This window comes from Nelusetta ayraudi, unplaced genomic scaffold, assembly GCF_046127955.1.
Source record: "Nelusetta ayraudi isolate G7.1 ecotype Tasmania unplaced genomic scaffold, CSIRO-AGI_Nayr_v1 ptg000070l, whole genome shotgun sequence".
Taxonomy (NCBI): Eukaryota; Metazoa; Chordata; class Actinopteri; order Tetraodontiformes; family Monacanthidae; genus Nelusetta; species Nelusetta ayraudi.
This window is the reverse complement of record NW_027466120.1, coordinates 5,748,406-5,773,653: the sequence shown is the minus strand read 5'-3', so window position 1 is coordinate 5,773,653 and position 25,248 is coordinate 5,748,406. Positions and strand designations below refer to the sequence as shown.

Below are 25,248 nucleotides of genomic sequence, written 5' to 3'. Positions count from 1 at the left end.
ATATGTATATGCCAATGTATAAAATAATGTTTGATGTCAAATTATCCCTCTTGCTCTCAAGCCTAACCCTAAAATTAAGAAACACCACACTTTTTTTTTTTTTTTTACTAAAAGAATAAATTTTATTTCAGCACTGTAAGTCATTTCCCAACCAGTACAAACATGACTGCCATCTTTGTCTCTTTCTGAACCATTTCTCCCCTCCCTCTGTGAGATCAGACCACCAACAGTCAGACAATTAAAAAAAAAAAGTAGCCTTCTTTTTCTCATCTTTCCACAAACAGTCTGGTGCTTCCTTAATGCTAACAATGATGACAAATTATACCGACCATAATTATAACAGCAATAATGATAATATTTCTATAACAATATTATTATGGATACATTTTTAACCCTTTTCGCTGCACAGGTAGTTTTGGGTGGACCTGGGTGGTGCTGAAGTACATGCATGGGTAGAACTTGTGGCTCAGGGCATGATTGACCAACATGACAATTTATGGCCCACATAGATCAACATGTGCCTCATCAGGGCTCAACCATGGGGGAGGGGAGGGGAACATACTGGAACTTGGGGGGGTCTTCTGGGGGGAAATGCCAGTGTAGCGAGAAACAGACAGAACAAGGAACTCTTTTCAAACATAATCCTGCAAATGGATCAGAGCAACACAACCGATAAATTCATTTCACATTCTGTATGACAGACAATAACACTGTTTCAATGTGTACAACACTATAGCACATTTGTCTTTTGGGTCTTTTGGTTCTCTTTACTTTTTCAAGCTTGTGAGAGATGCTCTACTTTGTCTGGGCAGAAGTGGGAAAAAAATTCTTCAAGGTTATTCTACCTGAATTTTTTTTTTTACTTTTCAAAATCAGAAATAAATAGAATTCAATTGTATTTTCAATTAGAAAAAATATTTCAGACCATTTGATGTCAACCATGTAGTGGATTTATGCAGCCAACTAAAAAAAAAAAAAAAATTTAAATGGAGCAACTGTTGACATTATAAACAGGTGTAGGCACAGGTTTATCACCAGGCTTAAAGTCTCTTTCAAACCTTCAATACAGATGAAACCATCTTTTTAACCAGTGACATTTAAAGTATAATAGGACTAATCTTAAAAATTTGCATTGAGAAATATTCTGCCACTATACCAAGCTTTTCATTAGTGGCCTTTTGAGTACACTTGTTAAATGTCCGAGAACAGTGAAAGAGGATCATCAAAAAAAACCCGAGACGACTACAGGCTTATCTGTCAAGTTTTGTATGTCGTGTAGATCGGAATCAAAACTTCCGTACGGCAAACAACATTGTGGTGAATTTATCCACAATGCCCACAACAGACAAACTCTCGTTCCTACTTCCCTGTCTGTCTGTCTGTCTGTCTTGTCTGGGTCTCCACAACAACTACGGTGCTCTCATCCCCCAAAAAATAAAAAAATGGAAAAACACTGTTACCTCACAGACTTATCAGATAGATCACACGTGCTGCAATGTCATAATATATATATAATCATACTCATCTGAAATGTTTTTTTTTCCTTTATTTTTTCCACTCGGGCAAATCATTGACATTGTGGACAAGGCGAGGGGGCTACGGGGGCTTTGTAAGGGGTAGGGAAATGCTAGGCGTACTTTGGTTCTCAGGTGAGAGACGTTGCTGCTTTGTGCAAGGGCGCAGAGTTTAGCTTGGACTGATAGTGAGTTGACCACAAAATTCGCGTAGGGTTTTCTTTTTTATGAGAAGAATCATAATACATAGTGCAGACGATGATTTTCAATTCGAAAAAACGGGCAATAGTTACTTACGTACATAATAAACGGTGGTCTAAAGATGCCATATAAAATACAAGTAAGGAAAATCGCAATCATTACAGTTCAAATCTCTAGGCTGGCTAAGCGTATTTCAGTACTAACTGAAGCGAATGGTAGAAGGATTAGAAGATGTAATAACATTAAAAATAGTAAGAAAAAACACATTTGCACAATTGAATAAAACCGTTTTGATTTTTTTTCAGTTTTTTTTCTGGCTAGATACATAGAGAAACTGATTATCAACGTTAATATAACCTGTTAGTTGGGTTGATTAAAGGGGGCGGGGCAGCCCACAGAGAATAGAGAAAAAAAAAAAAACAGCCAATATAAATGATCCTAGAGGGCTAAAAGGACAGGCAGAGAGGGAACGGGGTGGAGGTGAAAGACAGAACTGAAATACTGAGGTGTGTGAGTGTGTGGGGTCGTACGTGTACATAGTGTAATGGTCTGGTTATTAGGACTCCGTAAGAATGGTGTTTGTACGTGTGTGTGTGTGTGAGAGAGAGAGTGAGAGAGAGAGAGAGTGGCTGCATGTTTTAAATGAGGGCAGAGAGACGCCAGTGGACAGATTTTGGGAGGGGAGGAAGCAGAGATGAGGAAGGGGTGGGGTCTGGGTAACAAGCATTTCAAAAAAAAAAAAAATCACTGATCAAATATCTATCCAACTAAAACAGACGAGAACAAGAGAGGGACACTACATCATGTATTGTGTTGAGTTTTTTCCCCCCTTGCTAGCTACTGTGTAACTCCGGGGGTTCAATATCTATGTGAGAGTGTATGTGTGTGTGTGTGTGTCAGTGTGCTGTATGTATGTGTAGACTGTTGCTTGCGGTTTCTGATTTATTTTTTTTTCTATGTCTACCTGACACCTCAGGTATGTAACTTTCCAAAGTCAGTACAAAACTTTGCGGGACTCAATGTTAAAAGTGTTCCCAAATGTCCTCCGATGAACTGACAACCACTCCACTGGGAACTGAAACTGCACGAAAAATCACGTCAGCACGAAAGCAGAGAGAATGCCGCTGGTAACAAACTAAATGTGTGTGTGTGTGTGTGTGTATCTTGTGTTTGTGTGTGCGTGTGTGTGTGTGTGCATTAACTATTGTCTGGCGAGCAAATCAAGAGAGGGCATCGTACGCCAGATCACGCTCTGGCTCGCCGCAAAAAAAGCCATCTCCTATCGATGCACTGTTGCAATACATATATTTGTACTAATGTCAAAAGTTGAATGCAAGTTAAGTATATGACTTCTGGTGATTCTAGACTTAGTTTTTTTTTTTTTTCTCGGCCAGTGGAGCTATATCGTCTAGCCTAGCCTTGTTGTCTTGTGTGTTACTGTCCTGCTTGAAGCCTTTTTTGTCCTACTCTTAAGCCTACAAACACCTACAGCACTTTTGTGTGCTTAAAATCCCTACCGATAACAACTAACAAGTCCGAAAAACCTCAGATTTTTCTTGTGTGTTGGTGCAAGTGGCCTGGCCATGCAAACCACAACCACGGGCCCTACGACTGCTGCAGGGGCTGTCGAGCTGTCGGCGTTTCGCTGTAATGGTTTCGAGTTCTTAACTGAGGGGATGTCTGATGCGACTACATTAACAATCACATGTATCGTCTGGGTTTTTTTTCTTCTTTTTTTTTCCCTTGACCATGGCATTTAAGAAGAGCGTTGTCCATGTCAAATTTTGTGGCACACGATAGAGCACAAGTCATCAACATAGTAAGAAAATAAGGTGCTTCTTGTTGACTTGCCTTTTGTTTTTTGTTTAGTTTTTTTCTTCCCATTCTAAACGTAGCGACGTCTCTAAGTGAGCTTGCAGAGATCACAATGTTCATGGCCACCGTCTCTCGGGCAGTTTATCAGTCGGTCTGCAGCTGCGCTGCTGGTAAATGGTATACGTTGCGTTTCTGTAGTCAGATGAAATCTACCATGGGGGACACATCTGATTCTCTACAAACATAAGTGCTCTAATAAAACAATTCAATAGAATAGAAGTCTTAGATTGTGAGCGGCACACTACAGTTGCCGCTAATGAGGCCTCTCCCTCTCCTTGTCATGTGATCCGGCCCGTGAAGCCTCCGCCACGTGTGGCTGAGGACCTCCAGGGGCAGGGGAAGTGCTTCCTGCTGGTCTAAAGTGACACACCGGAGCTCAGCGGGGCAACGGCTCTTGGTGTTGTTTCATCATCACCACCACCACAGCGTGGAGGGACTTTATTTTTTTTCTTTCGAGGCTGTGTTGCCACGCCCCTTTTATAATCACTGGCTGCCACTGCTGGCGAGCCGTAATAAAATACACTTTGGAAATAACTTTATAGAAACATGAAAAGATTCCCGGTGATCCTTGACGTGAAGGATCGGGAAGTCCTTTCAGCCTCGTAGCAAAGTTCTTGATTGAGCATGAGGCCAGTCTGCAGGGACCTGTGCCTGGCAGCAGTGTCCCACATCCTAACCTTGCATTTCCATCTCTTGCTGGGCAGCATTTTTTTTTCTCTTTTGTTTTTGGCCTTAACTCCTGAAGGTGCCACAGAGATATTCATCCCCTGGTCACCTTGCAGAGGACTGTCCAGTGTGGTTTAACATTTATTCATTTTTAAAACAAAGTGGCTCTTTGATCCAAAACCACTTTGTTCACATTCTGTCGTCTCGCAAAATAGATTTCTACCTTTAAATGTAGTTCTACAAGTCATAATGATTTACTTACGGCACACGGGAATAACACACTGTTAATTCACCTGTGCAGGGGCTCGTTCAAATTCAAAATCTTTAAATACAACATTAAGTGCTTCTCTTGGGGATAGTACAATCAAAGCTTTGGGACGAAGGGGATCGTGTGGGCTTAGGGGACAATAATGCACTTTTTTTTGGGGTGGGGGTCAGAGGGAGGGGGGCATCGGAGGTGGGTTAAAATCTTGCATACTTTGGGGCTTAAGGTGCATAACTTCATGGAGTCTCGGCACGGCTAAGCACTAGGCAATGCTACATCGGTCAAAGTAAGATAGGGCGCTAATACCATGGCGGTGCAGTGGTGCTCCTGTGATAGAGAACGGGGGCGGGGCGGGGGCGGGGGCGGGGGGGTGTTGCCAGTAACAATTCTAACACTGTGTTCAGCAGTGCAGCGAGCTGTAGAGTTGGCGGGACGATTTCAGGGAGTCACACTCCAGATTCATGAAGGACAAACCTGTCACACGATGGCTATGGTAACAAACCACATCAACACACAACTACCGACCATGGTGACCAGGCCTAGGTGCTGTAACCATGGAAACCACATCCAATCTGTCACCGTAACCACAAGATTTTTTTTTAACATTTGGGTGCAGAGGCTCGGATGACAGGAAACTCAAAAACTCAATATAGAAAATCAATACCTTACAGATACTCAAACAACTTGGGCGGGGCTTCATTAAAGTGGTGGGTCATTATAGGGGGCGGGGCTTGAAGCATATTTCACTCTAAGTGCGGTGGCTTTTTTGTTGTTTTTGTTGTTTTTCTTAGAGGTGGGGCACTTACAGACTCATGGAGATAACCTTTCTTCATAAAACAATGTAAAACCACATGAGAAAACTAAAAAGGAAGTAACAGCTAGCTGCTTCGGCCTATCGCAGGGAGCAGCAGAGGAGAGGAGGCGGAGTCTCGCTCCACTTCCTGCTCCATGTGATAAAGAGCACAGCTAGCGCGCGGGGGGGGGGGCTACAAAAACAGGGAAAGGCAGTCGAACACAGAGAACTCTCTCAGAGCAGCGCATCCCGTCAAGGATGCCTTCACTCCTCCTTCTGTAGTGCTCCGTCTGATGGGCAGTCGTCAAGGCAACAGGGGGCCTCCACTTCCACCCCCTCTGATTGGTTGTCTCTGCTGGCTAAGGCACACGAGATTGGCTGGGCCAGGGAGGCCAGCTCCAAGGGCTGGCCGATGGCGGAGGCTGCGGAGCTGCCGTTCAGCTGCTGGGTTGCGACCTCTGGCGTCGAGCCCGCCTCCTCTGAAAGCTTTGGGGGAGAGCTGGATGGAGGAGGTGGCGACGTCTGCCGGGCGACAGCAGGGGGTGAGCGTTAGGGGGGGATTGGCAACGGTACAGTAGGGGAAGTGACGTCGCGGTTTGAGAGCATGCGAGGGTGCCGTACCTGTGTCCTGTTGGCAGGGACTTTTTTCACTGCCCTTGCTTTCACTGGGACCTCTTTACCCCTCCTAGCAAGAAGAAACAGGAAAAGCCAAAGTGACGCAAGATGCATCAAAGGCTGCGTTCAGACTGCGGGCGAATCTGATTCAAATCAGATTCCTTCTCAAATCCGATTTGTAGGGATGACTTTTCCACACTGTTTTCAGCAAGTATCCAAATGGGATCTGGCTCTGTTCAGGCTGGGCCACATTGTTGACTGATCTGACAGGTTGCTGTAGCAACGACATTGGAGTGGAGGCTCCGTCCAGCGCGTGCAGTGTGTGACGTCATATCGTTGTGACAGCGGCAAAAACTAAATTGACTTGTTGCGATAACAGACTTCAACTACACTTACTGACATTTGCAGTCTTAGAAATTTTAATACACAATCATAAAATAAGAACTCACCCTCTCCCTGCTCCCACTGAAACCACCTGCATGTTGAATCCCCCTCTCCCTCGGACCGGTTTGTTCCCAGCCCACTGACCAACAACCATGCCAGCGATCTCCAACTTCCCTCCCTGAGGTGGGATGGACTGGATTCCTTTGGAAAAGAGGAAGAAACACATGATTCAGGAACCTTTGTATCTAAACCTGATGACCTTTGCTTTATCCAAATCAACTCTGTTAAACCAAAATAATTCATCTCTGAGTCTAAAAGGTTGGAATATGGAAAGCGTTAATCTGGAATGAAGTGATCTATAACTTTATAATAATAAGAACAATCACAGAAAACTCTTAAACTGACTGTAACTAACGCTACCAAAAAGCTGGATCTCTTTGCTTCGTTATTCCATGTAGTTCATGCAAAAACGAACCATACCTGGAAAGGCTCTGGGTCTGTGCTGTGCAGGGTGATGTGGGTGGTGCGGGTGATGATGAGGAGGCATGCCACCCATTGGGCGAGGAGGGTAGAGGGGAGGCATGGGGTAGAACGGGTGAACCATGGCGGGAGGCAGGAAGGCGGGAGGCGGGAGGGGAGGAGGAGGAGGAGGAGGGCGAGACAGGTTGATCCCCTCGAGGATCGCCTGACGCATCTTCTCCACTTTGGACACCAGCTCCTCCTGCAGACATGTGGCCACAGATATTACGAACTTGTCTTTGTTGAGCCACATTGTTAAGCCTGGTGTGGACGACTGTCCACACCAGGCTTCTTTAGAAATATGGGGGGGCCAAGATGGCAACTAACTGGGAGCGAGACCCTTATTGATCCAAGTATATTTTTATATATAAAAAAAGAACTGTTGGCAGGAAAACCAAATTACTTTTATTTTACTGCAATTACACACTATTGCAAATGTATTTATGGGTAGTATGTTAAGCTTTTCCCAATATAAAAATCATAAATTGAGCCAAATTTGACACACTGGACCTTTAAATCACAGGCACATGCATACACGCGCGGACGACGTACCTGCCCCTCACACATGTCCAGCAGGGCGGCCCGGTCGCGGGCTGCTCTGGCCAGCTTGCTCTGAAAAAGTTTCCCATCGAAAAAGCCCCAAGGACAGCAGTGTTCCCATGGCAACGGCTGGCCGCACACGTCATTGATGAACAGCGCCGTGTCGACTCCAGCCATGAAGAGCGAAGCCAGCTGCACGCCGCGGGCGTCCACCTTCTCCACCTGGCAGACACACGCACGCGTAATATTAACGCGTCCCGAAGGTGTGGGCAGCGCGCAGTCAGAGGAAAGGAGGATTTGTACGGGCCTGAACACATGGCGCGTGGGCGAGCACCTCAGATATGGACGGCCTCAATGAATAAGGCAAGAATTTCTGCCAGCTGCACCAAAATGTGGTGTAGTGAGAACAAGAGTCAGCGGCTGCGTCGCAGATTAAGGAGATCTATTGTGAAATGCACTCACTTAACGAGAAAATAAGAATGAAAAGAAGTTATAAATGGAATTTTTCCACCTGTGTGTGGACACGTTCTGAATTTTGACCCTCTATATAGTGACTGGGTAAAAAACACCACACCTTGAGCTCCTGAAGTTGGTCGGGTTCGTAGAGCTGGCTGGAAACAGCTTGAGCCAGAAATGCATCTAGTTCATGTCTCTGGAGGATCCTCCCCCCAGGCCACTGCATCATATACCTGCCGGGGAAGCACAACAATCAGCTCCGATCAGGCTCCACCGCAGCACACGCACTACAGAGCCGCGACGTTGTCTAACAGTTTGGAACATTCCAACAGGATCACAGCACAAATGAGAGATGACTTTCAGTCTGTAAAGCTCCTTACACACCAGTAGGCGGAGCGATGCGAATAAACAATGGAAAGATGCAAATTTTCCCTGTACACTCCTGGCGCGAGGCAAATTAGTGAATAAAGTTTGGTGCTCTGTCTTTCGCACTGAAGGAGAAACAATGGAGTTGACTACATCCTCAAGTGATAATTTCCTGGTGATGGAAAAAGAATGGAAGTCTTTGGGTTCACCCAATATTGTTCTTGAGAGAGGAGATGGGTGAGTTCAACATGACGATGCAGGAGCTCAAATGTTGCCCAGTGAAATTTCTTCAGTACTTTAGAGTGTCCGCCGGACAATTTGAAGGATTGCTCTGTCAACTGGCTCCACGTTTGCAGAGGGAGAGAACAAATTGCCGAGAGCCAAGTGATCCGGAACAGCGGCTAGCTACATGTCTGAGGTAAGATCAGCATGTCATCGACATGCCAACAACATTTTGATTGGTCAGAGGCCTGGCCGTTCACCTTTTTGCCTCTGCAAAATTCGACACAAGAGCCAAAAAAATAACAGCCGCTTTTTTCGGCCCGTGGAAATTCGCTCCCGGTGTGGAAGGATCTCAGCGTATCGGTGCATATTATAAATAGACGCAACGTCGTAGTTGCTGTGTCATTTTTCGCTTTGGAATGGAACAGCAATTAAGTGAAGCACTTCCTTCCCTACCTGAGCACGCAGCACATGAGCAGCAGATGCTGTGGGACCTGTGCTGGGTTAAGGAGCGCTGGGCAATCAGAGCGCAAACAGGCCAGGAAGGCCCTGGTTCTCCTGGAGCGGTCTTCACTGGCACGACCCAACCACAGGCGTCGCAGGTTGGGACAGGTCCACTCCCGGAAACACAGGGCTGGAACGAGCTCCGGAGTCAAGGCTGACTTGGCTTTGCCACTGCTCCACTCTTTGACAATCACTGGAGGAACTGCGACGCAGAGACAAAAGACATTTGGCCATTCTAAAACATGCAAATGGTAAAAATGCTGACAGCCTCAAACGTTATCTGAGATGTGTCATTTGGCTGCCGCAGAACTGTCACAAGCACTCACATGTTCTCAGGGGTTCCCATTTTTTAAACATCTCAAATGTTTTTTTTTTATTTAAAAATGAATACCTTTAAAACAGTGCAACTGTTTTTGGCTCATCAGGAGGGCTTATGATGTTTTAAGATGGTAATGAAACAATCAATGCTGACAAAACAATACTGCTGTTGTCATGGTAAAGTATATGCCATAAATGGTACAGTACAAGCCATGAAAGACCAAAGACAGCATAGTTTCCCAATAGGTGAAATCTCAATACAATAGTGTGAGTTAAAGGAGCAAGGGCTGTTCAGTCCCTGTATGATCAGAGTAGAAGTCCGCTTCGCATTGCCAGCAGTAAGTCAGACTTGTTCCCAATGCATGTTGGACTCAGGCTGCCCTTTGTCACCGGTTCTGTTCATTATTTTCTGGATAGAATTTCTAATTCCAAGAATTCCGTTTGCTTTTGTTTGTTTGTCGTCAAGAATGGTTGTTATATTTTTCTCTTTGATGACTTGGAAAAAATATTCTGTCTCCTCCTCTGTCCAAACATAACGCGCCATTTTCACTTGAAGTGAACTGGTCACATGACCCCGTCCGTGTAAATGTGGTAAAAGGTGTTTCCATGACGCTTACGATATACCTCTATATCAATACGTCTGAAAAACCACCTCATGAGAGCGTCAAAAACCTTTTAGTCATATTTGAGAGGTTTTTCGAAGTTTAGGTGTTTCCATTTCCAGTTTTTCATTGCGAGATTTAGGTTTTGCTTGTAGGGCTAATAGAAACGCAGCTAGAATTATAGCATTACATTTTGGGGGACTAGTTTCTCAGGAGTGGCAGGATTTGACTTTGCTTTAATCTGGTGGGTAGTGTAACAATCTGTGCCAAAGAGTAAATGGAGAAGAGCAGTGCAGTCGGGATCATACCAGTACACACAACATAACAGTCAAAACAGGCCTTTTTCGATGGCGCTACCTTCAAAGGGAGCCCTCTTGCGGAGGGCGAGCCTCTCCAGGCGGCGGTGTGTTTCAGCCAGACTGAAGAGGACACCGTATGCGTACTGTCTAGCAGCGCGGAAAAGCAACGAGGCAGGAGGCAGCTCAGAGTTACACTCATCCTCTATACACACTGGCATCTTCATCTCTCCCTGTGGGGTGGAGTGGGATAGAGGCGGAGTGACTGATATGTCTTCAAAAGACAAATGAAAGAAAAAAGAAACAATAGAACAAGAAGGGCACAAGATTCCACGACCACTACCTTGGTCAATATGTGAAAAATCTGGGGATACATCAGTCCTCTTCTGTGTCTGTGCTCAGCTACGCGGAGAACCTCAGCGCTGACCTGGTGGCAACAAATAAGACGATGAACTTTCACAAACTACACCAAAGTCTGATCAGTGTCTCCTGTTTGTTTTTCTTAATCCCCACATGGAGCCATACCTGAGGCAGAGGGGGTGTGGTTATGTCCATGTGACTCCGTGTTGCCATAGACAACAGTGACGGAATGTTTGACCCGCTCCCGTTTCCTTGGGAACCGTCTCCAGAGGCTGGGCCCCCTCTTCCAGCAGGATCCTCCCACCGAGAGGGCTTGTCTGTCAAATGGCTGGAAGGGAAGAGAGGGGGGGAGGGGGGAGGGGTTACGGGCGTGTTAAGGTGTGCAGGTCTGGCATTTTGTGTTAATGCTTGTGTATGTGTGTATGTGAGTGTGCGTATCATGTCAGTCTTAACTTAAAACACACCTACTGCCCGAGGTGTGGAGCTGATCGTTTGCTATTAAATAAAGTAAGCAATACTTAGGTGAAAACAGTAAAAACTATAACTTCTTCCTCAAAGGCCTTACACACCAGGAGCGAATTTGCGAGGCAAATAATTAAAAACATTTTTTTTGAAACCTCTTAAAAGTCGATGCAACCTTCCACGCCGCCAGCCGGACCGCTGACCAATCAAAATGATGTTGGCATGTCAACGGTGTCACATCAAAACTTACCTGGCTGCATCAGCCCTAGTCCACATTTATTCATCATGACCGAGAGGTTTATCATTTGTTCTCTCCCTCTGCAAACGTGGAGCCAGTTGACGGAGCAGTCCTTCAAATTGACCGACAGATATTCTTAAGTCCTGGCGAAATTTCACTGCGTAAAAGTTGAGCTCCTGGATCGTCGTGTTGAACTCACCCATCTCCTCTCCTAAGAACAATATTGGGTGAACCCAAAGACTTCTATTCTTTTCTTTTTCTTTGTTAATTCAACTATCCAGACTCCATTGTTTCTCCTTTGCACGAAAGAAAGCGTCAAAAGTTAATGAATTTTATTTTTAACGCATCTTTGCCTCGCGCTACATGTGTACAGGAAAAATTTGCGGGCAAAAAATTTACATTTTTGTGTCATTTATTTGCGTTGCTTCGCATATTGCCTGGTGTGTAAGGACCTTTAGAGTGTGAAATTGTATTTTTTTCAGCTGAGGACAGTATGTACGCCAATACAAAGAGACTCCAACTCAACACACAGACAGAGGGAGAGACGAAACGGCCCTTTTCCAGATTAAAGCCATTTTAAATTAAGTTTGCAAGTTTTCCTTGCATATAACTAAGACACACAATGCCAGCAGCTTCTTTTCTCCGATGGATCTCTTAAGAAAAAGTGCAAACTTCCATTTGACTTACTTTGCGTTGCTGTCGTTGGGTTCATCTCCATCTGATGAAGAGGAGGGAGACGGAGAAGGACCAGACTGAGTGCTGGTGTGATGGTTGGGTAATCGATTTCCCCCCTGAGCAGAGTCGTAAGGAGCTGACCAATCGGCGAAGCCCATCTTGCTCGTCAGCGAATCGTTGCCGTCTTGGGAAGGCAGTGGTGGGTTCTGGAACAAGGGGGCGGAGCCTGGTCCGTACGGGGCATTGTGATAGGGTGGCTTAAATCCTGGGACCTGTGGAGGTGGGAACTGTTGTGGGAAAGATAAAGAGTGGAGTGAGAGGGGAAGGAAGAGGAGATCTCAGAGGAGGGGACTAAGACAATCCTGTTTAATTTCAGATCAAACAAGAAGTCTAATCAAGGCTGGGAGGAGGATTAGAATGGAAAGAACTGTGACGTCCCCCCCCGGCCCCCACCCCACCCACGCCCCCCCGCTGCGCTTCGGCCACTTTTGCCCCTAAATGAGCACATGCCACCAAGGGATTTCAAAAAAATCTTAATCCACTCCACTGAGATTCATGTGGAACAAAGAGCATATCACACACACACACACACACACACACACACACACACACACACACACACACACACACGCACACGCACACGCACACTGCACTTTCTGAGACCTAGTTCATAATAAAAAAAACCTGTACAGGTTTGCTATAATTAAACCGTTACAGAGGTTTTTGTCCAGTCATCCATTTATCATATCTTAACAGGAAAAGGCGCATGCATGCATGCGCACACACCCCATCCCCACCCCGAAGAGGCCAAGCCGATTATCAATCTACCTGGTTCTTTCCAGGCTGCATTGGCCCCAGGTGGCCAGGTGGTCCTCCAAATGGATTGGGTCCAAACCCAGGTACTGCACGCAAAGACATGAGATGAGAAAATTAGACGTCTTCAAGATGGCATGACGACGTGGGCGACCAGTTAAATCGACCATCTAACACTTACAGATGAATGAGGGGGGGCCCATGTTTGGTGAGCGCGGTTTGGAGGCAGCTGAAAAGTATTCCACTGCTTTTTTGAAACGCTCCACCTTGTCCTCCATACGGGACTAAAAGAAGCAAACACGCAAACTTTAGAATGACCGGCGACAAAATTTAAATTCTGCCATGTGTGAATTTAACCTGGTTCCTTCTATCAAGGAAAGGGGTTGTTTGACAGTCATGTTTGATGAAGTGCAAATGCTGACAAGGGTGTGTGGTTCAAGAGACGGATGCGTGAAATGGACATAAAAACTAACCCAATTTGTATATTGGCAATGCATAGTCAGTAACTGTTGCAGCCGTGCACACTTGAAATACCTGTGACTGTTTGAAGACATCTCTGGCTATGGCGTCGAGGTTCCCGAGGTCCTTGATGGAGGAAACGTATTCTGAGACAGCCTTGATCACCACCTCACAGGGTGGCAGCACCAGTTGGTGGGCTCGCACCTACACAAACAAACACTCTATCAATTTGCATTTATACCCAAGCTGAATGGTCACATCAGTTTTTTTTTTCCCCACGCATGTAAATTTGGAGTTAAACACTAACCCCTATTTCACACCAGAAGCGTGAGCAGAGCGTGAGCAGAGCATTAGCAGAGCGTATGCGTAGACGTCTCGCTCAACCGGTTCACGCGATGATTACAAGATCGCCCGACAACCCCGGTAGTTTGCCGTGTATTTAAAGAAAACAACAATGAAACAAACCTCTTTTGTCCGTCCCAACAGTGTCTCCAAGTATCGATGTGTGTAAAAAAGAAAAATAATAATGAACCGAACTGCTGGCATCATACAAAATGCAGGTATTTAAAGTATACATGTATTTTGTTCATCATAGTTTGAGATTCAAAGTGAAATCTGTTATTGTTTGACGGCCGATCTCAACAGCGTTGAAGCCGATGCATCACGTTGATGTCTCACAGTAAAATTCAGCACACTGTGTATTATGATGAAATCAACCGGATCCACCGTGTTTTTACACCGTTGACTTCCTGTCTGAACGATCCTACCTGCTGCGATTGACGCAGTAGGGACGCGTCAAGTGTCAAAGAATAAACGGCGGCGTTCTTTTCCAGCGTGTCGCGTTTTACTGCTTCTGGGACGCTTCTGAAACGCGGCCGCTCTGCGCCTGGTGTGAGCCTGCTCATTGACTTGAAGCGTCGCGTTTTACTGCGCCGACGCGGACGCTCTGCTGGCGCTTCTGGTGTGAAATAGGGGTAACACTGCATAGATGATAGACAGATACCATCTTCTTCGGGAAGATTAATGCTATGTTAATGTTATATTTTGTTCATGTTTGTTCTCACTCCAACGTGTGAGTTGGAATCATTTCTATAAGAATGTTTCTTAATCAGTACTTCCACTTAGTGTTGTAGTATTTGAGATTGGTCTCGGCCTCTAGACCACTTTTCAAGGGTCTCGGTCTCGTCTCGGACTGGAAGGCATTGATACTGGGTCTTGTCCCGGTCTCAGACTGGGGGGGCTCAGGATTTTTGATCGAGACCGGTCAAGACTCAGCCAACACTACAATGACACGATAATAACGGAAAAGAATCCAGCTGTTTGTGACACCCAGAGTGACACACCCCCTTACTCCTTGTTAATTTATTTCAATTTATTTTTTAATTTTATGAAGCAAACTTGTTTTTTGAAAATGGTTCAAAATAGTCAGCAAATCAGCAAAATGTTGAAAATTATTAAGCGATACTTTGCTGAAGAGAGATGTTGCTGTTCAATTTAGAAGCAAACTTGAATTTAAAAAAAGACACTGGTCATTTCTTTCCATTTTTGCTGTTATTTTTCTTTGATATATAAAGTCTTGGTCTTGTCTCGATCTCGATACACCCTACCCTTCATAATGTCTTGGTGCGGTCTTGACCGCAACACTACTTCCAGTTCTTGGTGTGTTTGTGCAGTAGAAATTGAAAAGGCTACAGTGCGTTTGAAACTTTGACTTGACAACACTCTACCTTGAGGGAAGCAAGTGGGTGTTCTGGTCCCAACAGACTCCAGTGGAAGGCAGCCAGGTCCTCATCAGGCAGAATATGATTTCCTGCAAGGAGGCAAATTGATTGGAAATATTGTCTAAAGACAGTGGGGAAAGTCAAGGTCTCTCTTTGATTTACACAGCAAAAGATCACACGTGTCCATGTGCTGACCCTCACCCAGAAGAGCAGCAAAGCATGGCAGGTGCTGTGTCTTGAGTCCGAGCTGCCTGGCGGCCTCAGACAGCAGATACTGGTGCGTGGTCAGGTTCTTGCCGTTCCAGCTTAGTTTGAGTGCGTGTGAGGAGAAGTAGGCAGGTACGTTGCAGAGGGCAAACTCAGAATCCTGAGCAATCAAGCCAGCGAATCCAAAGTCCCTGTAGAGGGACAGCACTTCCTGGTGGTGGTCCTCCAAAGTCTGTACAACCTACAGGTGCAGAGGGGATAAACTCAGTGGAGGGCCTGCAGTCCTGAAATTTGCACGTTTGGAATGACCAAATATTTACATGGAAAAGGTCAATTGGCATAAAAATAATAATTTTACTAATGATAACCACTCATTTGCTCCATTGGTGTACAAATGTGCATGTGCATGGGTAAATGAGAGGCCATTGTAAAGCACTTTGGGGTACCGTGAAGGTGCTGGAAAGCGCTATCTAAGTGCAGACCATTGACCATTTATGCCAGTGCTGGTAAGATGTTTGAAGTTTCTTTGTCACAGTAACATTCTTGGAACTTAAAAGTAGACACTTTAGCACTTTATATCTTCCTCAGCTTAAAAAATATATATATCTTGCATACACACACTTTGTTAGAGCTGCAATATTAACTGCGGTTAGGCTGTGTTTAAACAGGCGAGTGTTTAAAATAAAGCCAAGGACATTTTCAGATTAGATCAAACAGTAACTACTAATGGATGTTTGAACAGTTTTGTTTCATAATTCCCCTCTTTTTTTTCGCTTTTCACATTTTTAACGTAATCTTGATCTACACCTGTGATTTATAGAATTCTGTTGGGAAGACACAGAGATGTCGCTTCTGAAAGGAAAAAAACAACCCATTCCCATAAATACCCCTTAGGGCAGTAATAGTAATACTAGTAACACAGGGGCACTGCTGGAAATTTTGGGCCCCATGACTAAAAATGGCTTTGGGCCTCCCAGGACCTTCCCACTAGTAATAGTAATACATTGCGGTTGCTTGCCAAAATGACATTTAACCAAGGATGTTTAGGATGATGCTGTGTGTGCCATAACATCATATTTTAAATTAAATCAAATAATTTGTAGTTATTTAATTTAGTGTAGAAAATATTGCATGCATCATCCTGATTATATATGAGACAAAAAATATATAACACAAAACTAAAACTTCTTTCTCAAAATGAATAGATACATGGGGGAGAATATTGATTTTATAGACATATTTACATTACAACCGACCCCAACAAACCAATATTAGGCACTAACAACTTTATATTAGGAATTGTATTTACGTGGAATAAAGCACAACTGGACATTGAACAGAAACAGCACATGGGATTAGAGCAATGACAGAATTGAGATACTTCAACTGGCAGAAGTAGTTTGTGTGCATGCACAATAGAAAAATATGCATGGGAACTGTTAGAAATGGGGCAGCAACGTGTATGAGGAACAGCAGAGCACATTGTTCTGTACTCTGTTCTGTGCGTGGGATATTTCTACTCTAACAAGAGTTCTCTCACACACTTGGGTATTGTCTTTCAAACTATCATGCAAAGTGAAGATAAGGTAGAACAAAGGCAAGACAAGTCAGCCAACACAAACTGCAGCAGAAAAACCCTGACAGGCAGACAAGGGGATCAGAAGCATTTACTACGTGTCTCCAGCAAACATTGTGAGTCACTTCTGCATTTTCAAACAAATTATGTCAAGTTAAATTTCACCCACCAACGTCTGTTACAGTGTATAAGATGATCTGGACAGGTTACGTACACCATGCTAGGAATAGTGTAGATTTAAGTTTAAAATCAGAATAAGTGAATTCATGCAGAATTCAGTGAAGACACTCAATCCCAAGCAGCAGTCATAAAAAAAACACGTAACAATTACTATGTACACGATCAGCAAGCTGGCCCCCTATAAATAGTCTTCCCACCCAGCGGTTGTTCTGCAATCTATGACAAGTTCACTGAGTTCATATTATGTAATATATAGGCTAGATTAGGTCATGGAGTACAATTGCTTCCAAGCCCCATCTGAAAATAATGTACAGACTAGTTTGGCTGACTGCCACTGACTCGTGCGGCTAAAAAATCTGTCATATAGTGGAAACACGCCTCTTCCCCACTCAACCGCCCCACACAGCGTGCATTTGCAAAATGAAAAACCTCAAACCCCCATGCAAGGCAGCAGGACGGCTCGCAGATCAGATCACTGGCCTGTCTGTGTTTGTGCGCCATTTGAACGCAACATTCCAGGATTAGGCATTACAGTAGTGAGAAGAGCTCGTCATTTACACTGGTCAAACACCGGTAGATGCTACAGGCTATGAAAAAGAGGGAGTGCTGCAAAGCAGGGGGTTCGGCATGAGTCGGAACGTGGCGCACCCGCACTCTAAAGCGGAACAACTAAACACTAAAACAGTCAACATAATCTAAAACTATAGAATGTAATCATTCTGCATATATTCAATAATCCTGCACAGGGAGATTCAAGATGTGGTGACTGTGAATGATAGATTAATGGATAGAATTCTAGAACAATAGAAGGTGATAGATAGATAGATAGATAGATAGATAGATAGATAGATAGATAGATAGATAATTAATGTTTGTTATATTTTGTTCTCACTCTGAGAATGTTTCTTAATCCGTTAGTGATCAGTAGTGCGAGCTCGTCATTGAAACTGTTCAAACAACGATAGGTGCTACTGGCTATTAAAAGGGGGAGAGTGCTGCGAGGTAGGAGTGGTTGGCATGGGTCGGAACGTTGCTCACCCGCACTCTGAAGCGGAACATGGCGAGGCGGACGCAGTGGCTGAGGCAGGCTGGGGGCAGGAACCATGCCCGTGGAGGCGGGGTGGCCTTGCTGCCGACGTGGTTGACTATCAGCTGTGCCGTCTGTCGCTGGCCCTGCGCTCGCCGCGCCCACTCGGGCCAGCGCTCCTTGCCGAGTGTGCCGTTGAACACCACCACCAGCTCCAGGCCGCCCTGGTACAGACACGCCTGCGACAGGGCGGCCAGGTAGCCGAGCATGGCGTTCCACTCGCCCCCGCACACCCAGTCCGTCTGGTAGCCGCCGTAGAGGCGCTGCAGGCCGGAGTCGGCGTCGATGAGGATCCTGGCGGGCGGAGGCGGGGGAGGCATGGGCCCGGGGTGATGATGAGGGTGGTGGTGGTGGTGGTGGTGTGGGTGATGGTGGTGGTGGTGAGGAGGAGGCGGCTGGCGGGCCACGGTGCGGGCGAGCTTGAGCAGGTCCACAGGGACCGCGGCCCCGGGACAGCGCTTCTCTAGATACTCTTGAAAACCCTGCACTCCCATGACGGTGTTGTTGAGCCTGTGCGTCTGGCCGGGAGCGGGCTCGGAATACGTTCTGTACGCCGTGTTTGAAATGTGATGTGGGGTCGACACTGAAGCTAGCTGTGCACTGGAGGCAAAGCTAACTCAAGTCTCCGCAGAAAGTGACCGACTGTACTTTTATTTAGTGAAACCTGTAAAACAACTTGTCGCCCGGATTGGTTCAAAACGTGCGACCGTGCACCGCTTGCACGACTGTTAGCTTCAGTTAGCGTTACTTATATCGAGATATCGAAAGGCCCAATTGTTCAGTTTTGGTTGTGACTGCTCGGTATAGTGTCCATCCCTGTGGGGTTTTTGGTTAGATGCCAGCAAGGCCAGTGTAGCTACCTACAACCACAGAAAGTTCATCATATTTCCTTGCTCTCATAGTTTGGCCTGGACGAGACCCGCTTCATAAATCCAGATGACAACGGTGATCGGAAACGCGGCAAAGTTGCTTAAATGAACGAGTAATGCGGACACAGCCACTGTCGTGCTGCTTTTTTAACAGATGAAACAGATGCAAGATTGCGCATTAGTTAGCAATCCACAGGCTGGATGAGCAGTTCGCGGACATGATGTTAAATCGAGCCGCCTTTCCAAAAAAAAATTCTGTCTGACAAGACAAAATATCTGACGCTATTAATGTCGAATATCACCACGTGTGTAACGAAGCTTGTGGGCTTTGTAGATATCTGAATTACCATTAAAACAAACTAAAAGAAGAGCCGTGTGCCTGGCTTAACTGGCTAGCTGAACTAACATTTGCTAAGTGTGTGGCTAGCTGTTAGCTTCTGGCAGGGGTCCCCGGCGTGATTTGACGCGTCAACTCCCGAAGAACAAGTCCGGGGGTGGACACGACGCGGAATGAGATGGATGTTTAACGAAATAAAACAAAAGCAACTAAAATAAAATAAAAATAAAAGCCCGATGGTGCCTCCCTCGCTTTCTTCCACACTCACGGCTTCATGTTGCGGAGGGGAACATTACTTCCAAACGACGTCAGCCATCTTGCGACTTCCTCGCGGCCCAGTGGAGTGGGAGGGAAGGCGGAGGGGGAGGGAGGGAGAGAGGTGGCGCTGCCGCCGCACAGAGGACTGGGAATTGTAGTATTTTGACGCGACACAGCCTGCGCACTGCTCTGGAATGATAAACAGTAGAAAACTACACTAACCGTCACGTGAAGTTCGCTCGTTGAATTGGGGATAAAAACGGGAGCACAAAATTTCCCCCAAGTGGCAGACAAGTGCCGTGAACTGGAACTACGTATATTCGTCCGCTGTCCATTGGGAATGGCGTTATACTTTAACGCATAGTATGAGTGATAAAGTTTGCAAAGTCATGTTCTGACAGCACATGTTGTCAAAGTACCCGTATGCACGTGTTCTTATTTGTTCTAACCAGTTACCATACAAGGGGAACCCGTGAATATATGCATACAGAAACAAACGAATGTGTCGATGGTCAATAATGTTGACGTGTAACAGGTTATTATGCATGTATATATAAAATAAGGACTTGTCCCTGTGGAACTTTTCTGAAGCATGAGAAGAATGATTGGGGGGGGGGGGTTACTGCCAAGCCCCGGAAACACCGGGGACACCAGTAGATGGAGACAAAAATCTGTAAATCAGCTGTGCTAATTTACGGAAAATATTAAACGATATGTGTAAAGTGTTTCAAGTGCATTGATGGTATGCTATTTGGCTTTATTGTCATTGCAACACGGAAAACGTGTACAACGAAATTTTACAATCCCCGTCCAAACATATACAGTACAAATACAAATACGATACAACATGAAAGACAGGACTGCTGATGAATGGGTAATGCTCAATACGATGTTGTAGATTATTATTTTTCGGATATTACAGGGCCACAAATGTTGCAATTTTGTGTGTGTGTGTGTGTGTGTGTGTGTGTGTGTGTGTGTGTGTGTGTGTGTGTGTGTGTGCGTACCGAATGTTAATCCTCCCTTCTGCAGCCCTTGCCAGCGCCTCCTGATTGGTCGCGGAGTCCGGGTTATTATTACACTGAAAACATCCCCAGGAGAAAGTGGCAGCAGTGATGAATCGACCAGGTAAAAAAAAAGTCTCTCTTTCTCTCTCTCTATCTGTATTGATTTGGTTTGATTGTAAATTTGTCATCACCGGTGTCTCGATCAGCTTTTGTTGTCAACGAAGTGTTTGCTTAGTGTCCGTGATGTGACTGTCGAGGTCTGAATGCGCAACAGGTTGGTTGTTGTTAGCCTATTAGCTTCACGCTAGTGGGACTCAGCTCAATGGACAGCCGCTCTGCATGTTTATCTGAAAATGCTATTAATAACACTTTTTACACATTTCAAGTGTTTATGTTTTACAAGATCCATCTATCTCTCTATCTATGTATCTATCTATCTAAATGTTGACAGGTTTTGCAGGGACCTCATCGCCTATGAGCTTTTCCACAAGGGTAAATGGATGTTCACCCTCAGACCTGATTGAGGAAGACCCAGACCATCTTCGTACAGAACTTGCAAAGGTATGTCAGCTTCTGTTATTGTTGTTGGGCTGGTTTAGTAGCATGCTGTCTGGCCCTTTTTCATTTTTTTCCCTCTTTTTTTGTTTCTCTTGCATAGATGGAGGAAGAAATTCAGACTTTACGACAGGTGCTTTTGGTGAAGGAAAAATGTGCAGCAGACATCAGGAGGCAGCTCGGCTTAGGTCCATTGAGTAATATCAAAGAGAGCCTTTCCAAAGGGTGGCACGACGTCCAAACCTCATCCCCGTAAGTGGCATGTTAACATTAGTGACTTTCTCATTGTTAGTTTTAAATAGTACTGAGAGTGAAGGTTTAATCTGCAAGCAAGTTTCCTCCAACCCTTCCAGTGTTGAAGGATTTGCCACGCATTGTTTCCGAGCGACGGTTACATCACCATGGAAAGTGCATCAGATGGAGATTTGGTCTTAAAAAGAGGTCATTCACTTGTTCATGTTTCGCTATGATTTCAGATATCTCTCAGCTTCTGCAACTTTGGAGGACATCAGCCACTCTGACGTGTAAGTCCTGGTTATTATGCAATCATTCAAACAAGAATTGTCGCCTGAGGTTCCCTAGTGTCTACGTCCTGTGCTCACATGTGAAAGAGGGATCAGCTGTTGAAGAGATAGGATTTTCTAGGTCAAATGGGATCAGTGCCCTCTTAATAGCTTTACAGCCTGACTTAGCACAAGTGGTACTAGTATTAGTGAACAGCAGCAAAGCAACCCCACAGTGGTTGAATTTTCATGGATTGAAGTCAGTGACATGCAGTGGTTTGCTGTCAACAGTTTCAATCTGTTTCACGTGTTGTTTCTTTTTTCCTTTCGTGATGAGTTCTCTCATCTATTTACTGTTACCTCCAGATACATGAGAACACGAGAGGGTTTCTCTCACGCAGGCCAGGTGACATCCTCTGCACTATCAACCATGGGTGTTGCTGTCACAAGAAGGCTGGCAGACATGAGGTACCTATGACTTTTGCCTCCCCATTTCAAGAAATAAGTGTTCCGTCACAGGGTTTTTTTGTTTGTTTTTTACATTGGGTTTGTTTAACATTAGAGATCTAAGACATTACAAAAGTACAACTCGAGCATGTTCATTGTTCATAACAAAGCATTAAAAACTCAAGTCCAGAGGATTTAATAACAGGCAGCTATTGCGCAAAAGAAGAAGCAGAGTGCCTCAAGTGGGCACTGTATTAAATGTACATTGAGAGTACAAGTATATTATTGCAATATTACATTTTCATTGTTTTATGTCTTGATTGCTTTGAATGTAAGAGAACTTTGTACATATGTAATATATTTGCACAATTTTCTTGCTTATACTGTATTTATAGAAATCAAATATACAATATACACAAGTATGAGTAGCTTAATGTCTCATAATCATTGCAAGAAATTCCAGGAATTGTGAAAAACAATAGATTACATTTGTTAGATCTAATAATGGATTTTATTCAAATACAAATGGATACACACACACACAAGAGTAAGGCACATCAGGTGCTGTTTCTTTTGCTGTAAATGTTTGAATAGTGTCAAGAATCAGCAAGGTTTGTAAAAAAAGAAAAACCTTTAGGGTTAGTTAATATATTTGTATGTTGAACATAGGCTCAAGGCCTAAGGTCGTCCTATGCTATTTCGTTGTTGTTTTGCTTTTGTTTTCGCCGGTAAGCAATCGTAATCCTCTAACGGCAGTACATCCGAACACCTGCAGCAGAAGCTGTTAAGTCTGTTGTTTTCGTCCATGTGGGAACAGGCACTGATGTGGCGTTATCTCTGCTTCTTTGTCTTAATAGGACTCTGTCTCTCCCAAGCCCACCACGGTAAGCTCTCTTTGACACTTGTTTCAGTGGTGTGAATATAGATAAGAATCAGACTCCGAGTACTTTATTTTTCCCAGGGCAAACTACAAAATGGCTTACAACTAAACAATTGTACATTTTTGATAACCTGACGTTATCACTCTACATGCATGTCTTTCTTCTTACTTTCAATTATCTAATCATAATAAACATTTCCTTGCTGTCTCTTCAATATGAAACCCTAGCACACTGGGTCACACTATGAGTGTGCCTACTATGAGGTAAAAAATAAAAAATGATCAGTTTCAGCATCAACCGTTCACCTCTCATTTCCAGAATTAAAAAAAAAAAATGTTTCATTTTCCCTCCAGACATTCTTCCACTTTCAAGTCCATTGAGGAAGTGTATGGCAACATGAAGGTGAGCGTCCTTGTAGCATATTCGTAGTAACCAGAGTTCTTCCTGTGTAAGTGTTCACCTCAGTACTTTCTGATCGGCACAGGACAAGGTGACTGGCGATGTGGCCAACAATAAAGCAACAAACGGCTTTGAAAGAAGATCCCATCGCCACAGGACGTGAGACGAACCCTTTGACTTCACAGCTATTTGTTTTTCATATAAAAATGCAGCATTTTTTCCCCCAGCATTGTGAATATGTACAATTGTTTTTTGACAGTTACATACATATCGTGTAGAGTTTATTCATCAGAATGTTCAGTCACAAAAGTAGTTTTTAACATGTGAATGTGTCTTGTTTTTGTATGTTGTAAAAGTGTGTCATAAATGTTATTTTGGTTCTATGTATATGTGCAATATATCAATTGTCTTTAATGTGTGACAGTCCAAAAAAATTAACATTCATTGGCATTAATTACAACACTGGCAAGACAAGACACAAGGCTGTATAAAGTTTGTGCAGAAGAATAAGTATTTTTGTACTTAACATTTTTCAATTAAAGCCCATTGAATGTCTAATGCTGTCGTTTGCTTCTGATTGCATTTGGCCCAAACATTTGTTTCCCCCTTCAGATTCCATTAACTGCGTCAAAACTCTGACATGAAATGCATTGGCTATATTTTACACAGCCTCTGGGTGGCGCTGTATACTCAGTATACATTCAGAAGTAGGCATGATTGTATTACTACACTGTCAACAACTGCAAGTACATCCATCTTCTGTACTACTCGTGCATCCAGGGTTGTGTTGGGTCTGCTGGAGCCTCTCTCAGCTGCCATAGGGCAAAGGCAAGATACAGCGTGGACAAGTCGCATTCAGACCATTTAGAATTCCCAGTTGGCCTCACATGCATGTTTTGGGACTGTAGGAGGAAAGAACCCAGAGAGAATCCATGCAGACACGAGGAGAACATGCCAACTCCACACAAAGGCCCCCCATATCCAAGCTGGGACCTTCTTGCTGTGAGGCAACAACAGGGCTTAACCACTGCACTGTTGTGTCGCCAAACTGCAAGTACAGTTTTGGTAAAACAAATGAGAGCTGATACAACTACAAGTTATGACATAGGTTATGCACATCTCCTCCACTTTCTTGTTAATCTTTATGAGAGCTAGAAATGAATCGTACTCCCTGGTGTTTTTTTTCTGTTTGTCTTGCTTTTTGTTTTTGGTCCATCACAGCTTCAAATGTCATTCAGATTATGTTGTGCAGTTGATACTAGTGCCTGGTGCACCTGGCACATTCTCAGACCAAGTTGCCAGGGGCTGCGCTTCATTGCTAATGCAACTGGTCTGGAAGCAGAATAGTCAAAGGTATCTACTAATTGAAAAAAATATAGATCATAATTTCATATTAAAAACAAGTTAAAATAAAGAGCTTGTTTTGTATGACTTGCCGTTGGTGCCTTATTATTTTTTTTAAGATGTTCCTTTAACTTGAATCCTTGTTTTACCAATTTACGCTGTTCTCCTCACCATGCAATCAAAACTCGAGGTAGTCCCCTGTCTTAATTTGAATATTTTGTATATTCACATGGGATTTAGACGGTTTCTTTCGCAGTTCAAACAAAGAGGTGTGATACGTGCGCTCTGGCGCCAGAGGGCGCACTTCGGCCGGACCAGTGCTGACCACCTGCGCGGCGAGGCGAAATGAGTTGTTTGTTTTAATCGCATGATATCAGGGCGGTCTCCATCGGTAACAGATTAAAATGCAGTCGTTTTCCATGATCAGCTACATTTGCATGAACTTCAAGCCTTTGTGATCGCAGTTGGCTACGTTTTAGTTTGAATCCAGCCCAAAATATGGAATTTAATCTGTATAAATAGTTTGCAGCGAACAAACTTTGATGGGGAGCTGAATGTGACTGTGAATGGGGAGGACGCTGCTCTCCAGTTTGTCCTTGAAGACCTATATCGGCCAGAGAGCAGGCAGGTGTCCAGCAGCGCGCGCCGGCCCTATATTCCCGGTAATCGGAGCCTCCAGGAGGCTCAAAGCCTGGAGTCACCGGGGTCCTGAACAACGGCACGTTCCGTGTCCT

The 25,248-nt window shown here is 44.5% G+C and overlaps 2 protein-coding genes across 3 annotated transcripts; one reads left to right on the top strand and one right to left on the bottom strand.

The window, feature by feature from the left end:
- Positions 1-1,531: 1,531 nt before the first annotated feature.
- Positions 1,532-19,470, bottom strand: fam120c (family with sequence similarity 120 member C). Of its 2 annotated transcripts, XM_076042238.1 has the most exons (18): positions 17,866-19,470; positions 15,066-15,312; positions 14,871-14,953; positions 13,219-13,347; positions 12,866-12,968; positions 12,700-12,773; positions 12,035-12,158; positions 11,884-11,914; positions 10,662-10,824; positions 10,480-10,563; positions 10,198-10,369; positions 8,873-9,122; positions 7,947-8,061; positions 7,385-7,594; positions 6,794-7,034; positions 6,379-6,514; positions 5,936-5,999; positions 1,532-5,836 (listed from the first exon to the last, which is right to left on the bottom strand). In XM_076042238.1, exons 1-18 carry the CDS (start codon positions 18,406-18,408, stop codon positions 5,579-5,581), a joined length of 3,027 nt encoding a protein of 1,008 aa, XP_075898353.1. In that variant the 5' UTR covers positions 18,409-19,470; the 3' UTR covers positions 1,532-5,578. The 2 variants fall into 2 exon arrangements, with proteins under 2 accessions (XP_075898353.1, XP_075898352.1); XM_076042237.1 differs by having other exon boundaries at positions 11,884-12,158; positions 17,866-19,469.
- On the top strand, positions 16,636-24,017 carry LOC142898935 (tumor protein D54-like). Its single transcript, XM_076042240.1, has 10 exons — positions 16,636-16,763; positions 20,411-20,506; positions 20,837-20,946; positions 21,044-21,192; positions 21,417-21,464; positions 21,810-21,911; positions 22,748-22,774; positions 22,999-23,034; positions 23,125-23,173; positions 23,256-24,017. The coding sequence occupies exons 2-10, from the start codon at positions 20,494-20,496 to the stop codon at positions 23,331-23,333; spliced, it is 612 nt and encodes a 203-aa protein (XP_075898355.1). The 5' UTR covers positions 16,636-16,763; positions 20,411-20,493; the 3' UTR covers positions 23,334-24,017.
- Positions 24,018-25,248: the final 1,231 nt, after the last annotated feature.

Bases quoted from the DNA above. Each gene is read 5' to 3' on its own strand.
- fam120c (XM_076042237.1), bottom strand. From the start codon at position 18,408: ATGGGAGTGCAGGGTTTTCAAGAGTATCTAGAGAAGCGCTGTCCCGGG. The intron at 13,348-14,870 runs GTAGAGTGTTGT...TTGTTTGTGTAG, and splicing joins ACCCACTTGCTTCCCTCAAG to GTGCGAGCCCACCAACTGGT. The intron at 6,000-6,378 runs GTGAGTTCTTAT...TCTTCTTGCTAG, and splicing joins TCAGTGGGAGCAGGGAGAGG to GAGGGGTAAAGAGGTCCCAG.
- LOC142898935 (XM_076042240.1), top strand. The intron at 21,912-22,747 runs GTACCTATGACT...TTGTCTTAATAG, and splicing joins AGAAGGCTGGCAGACATGAG to GACTCTGTCTCTCCCAAGCC. The intron at 23,174-23,255 runs GTGAGCGTCCTT...TGATCGGCACAG, and splicing joins AAGTGTATGGCAACATGAAG to GACAAGGTGACTGGCGATGT.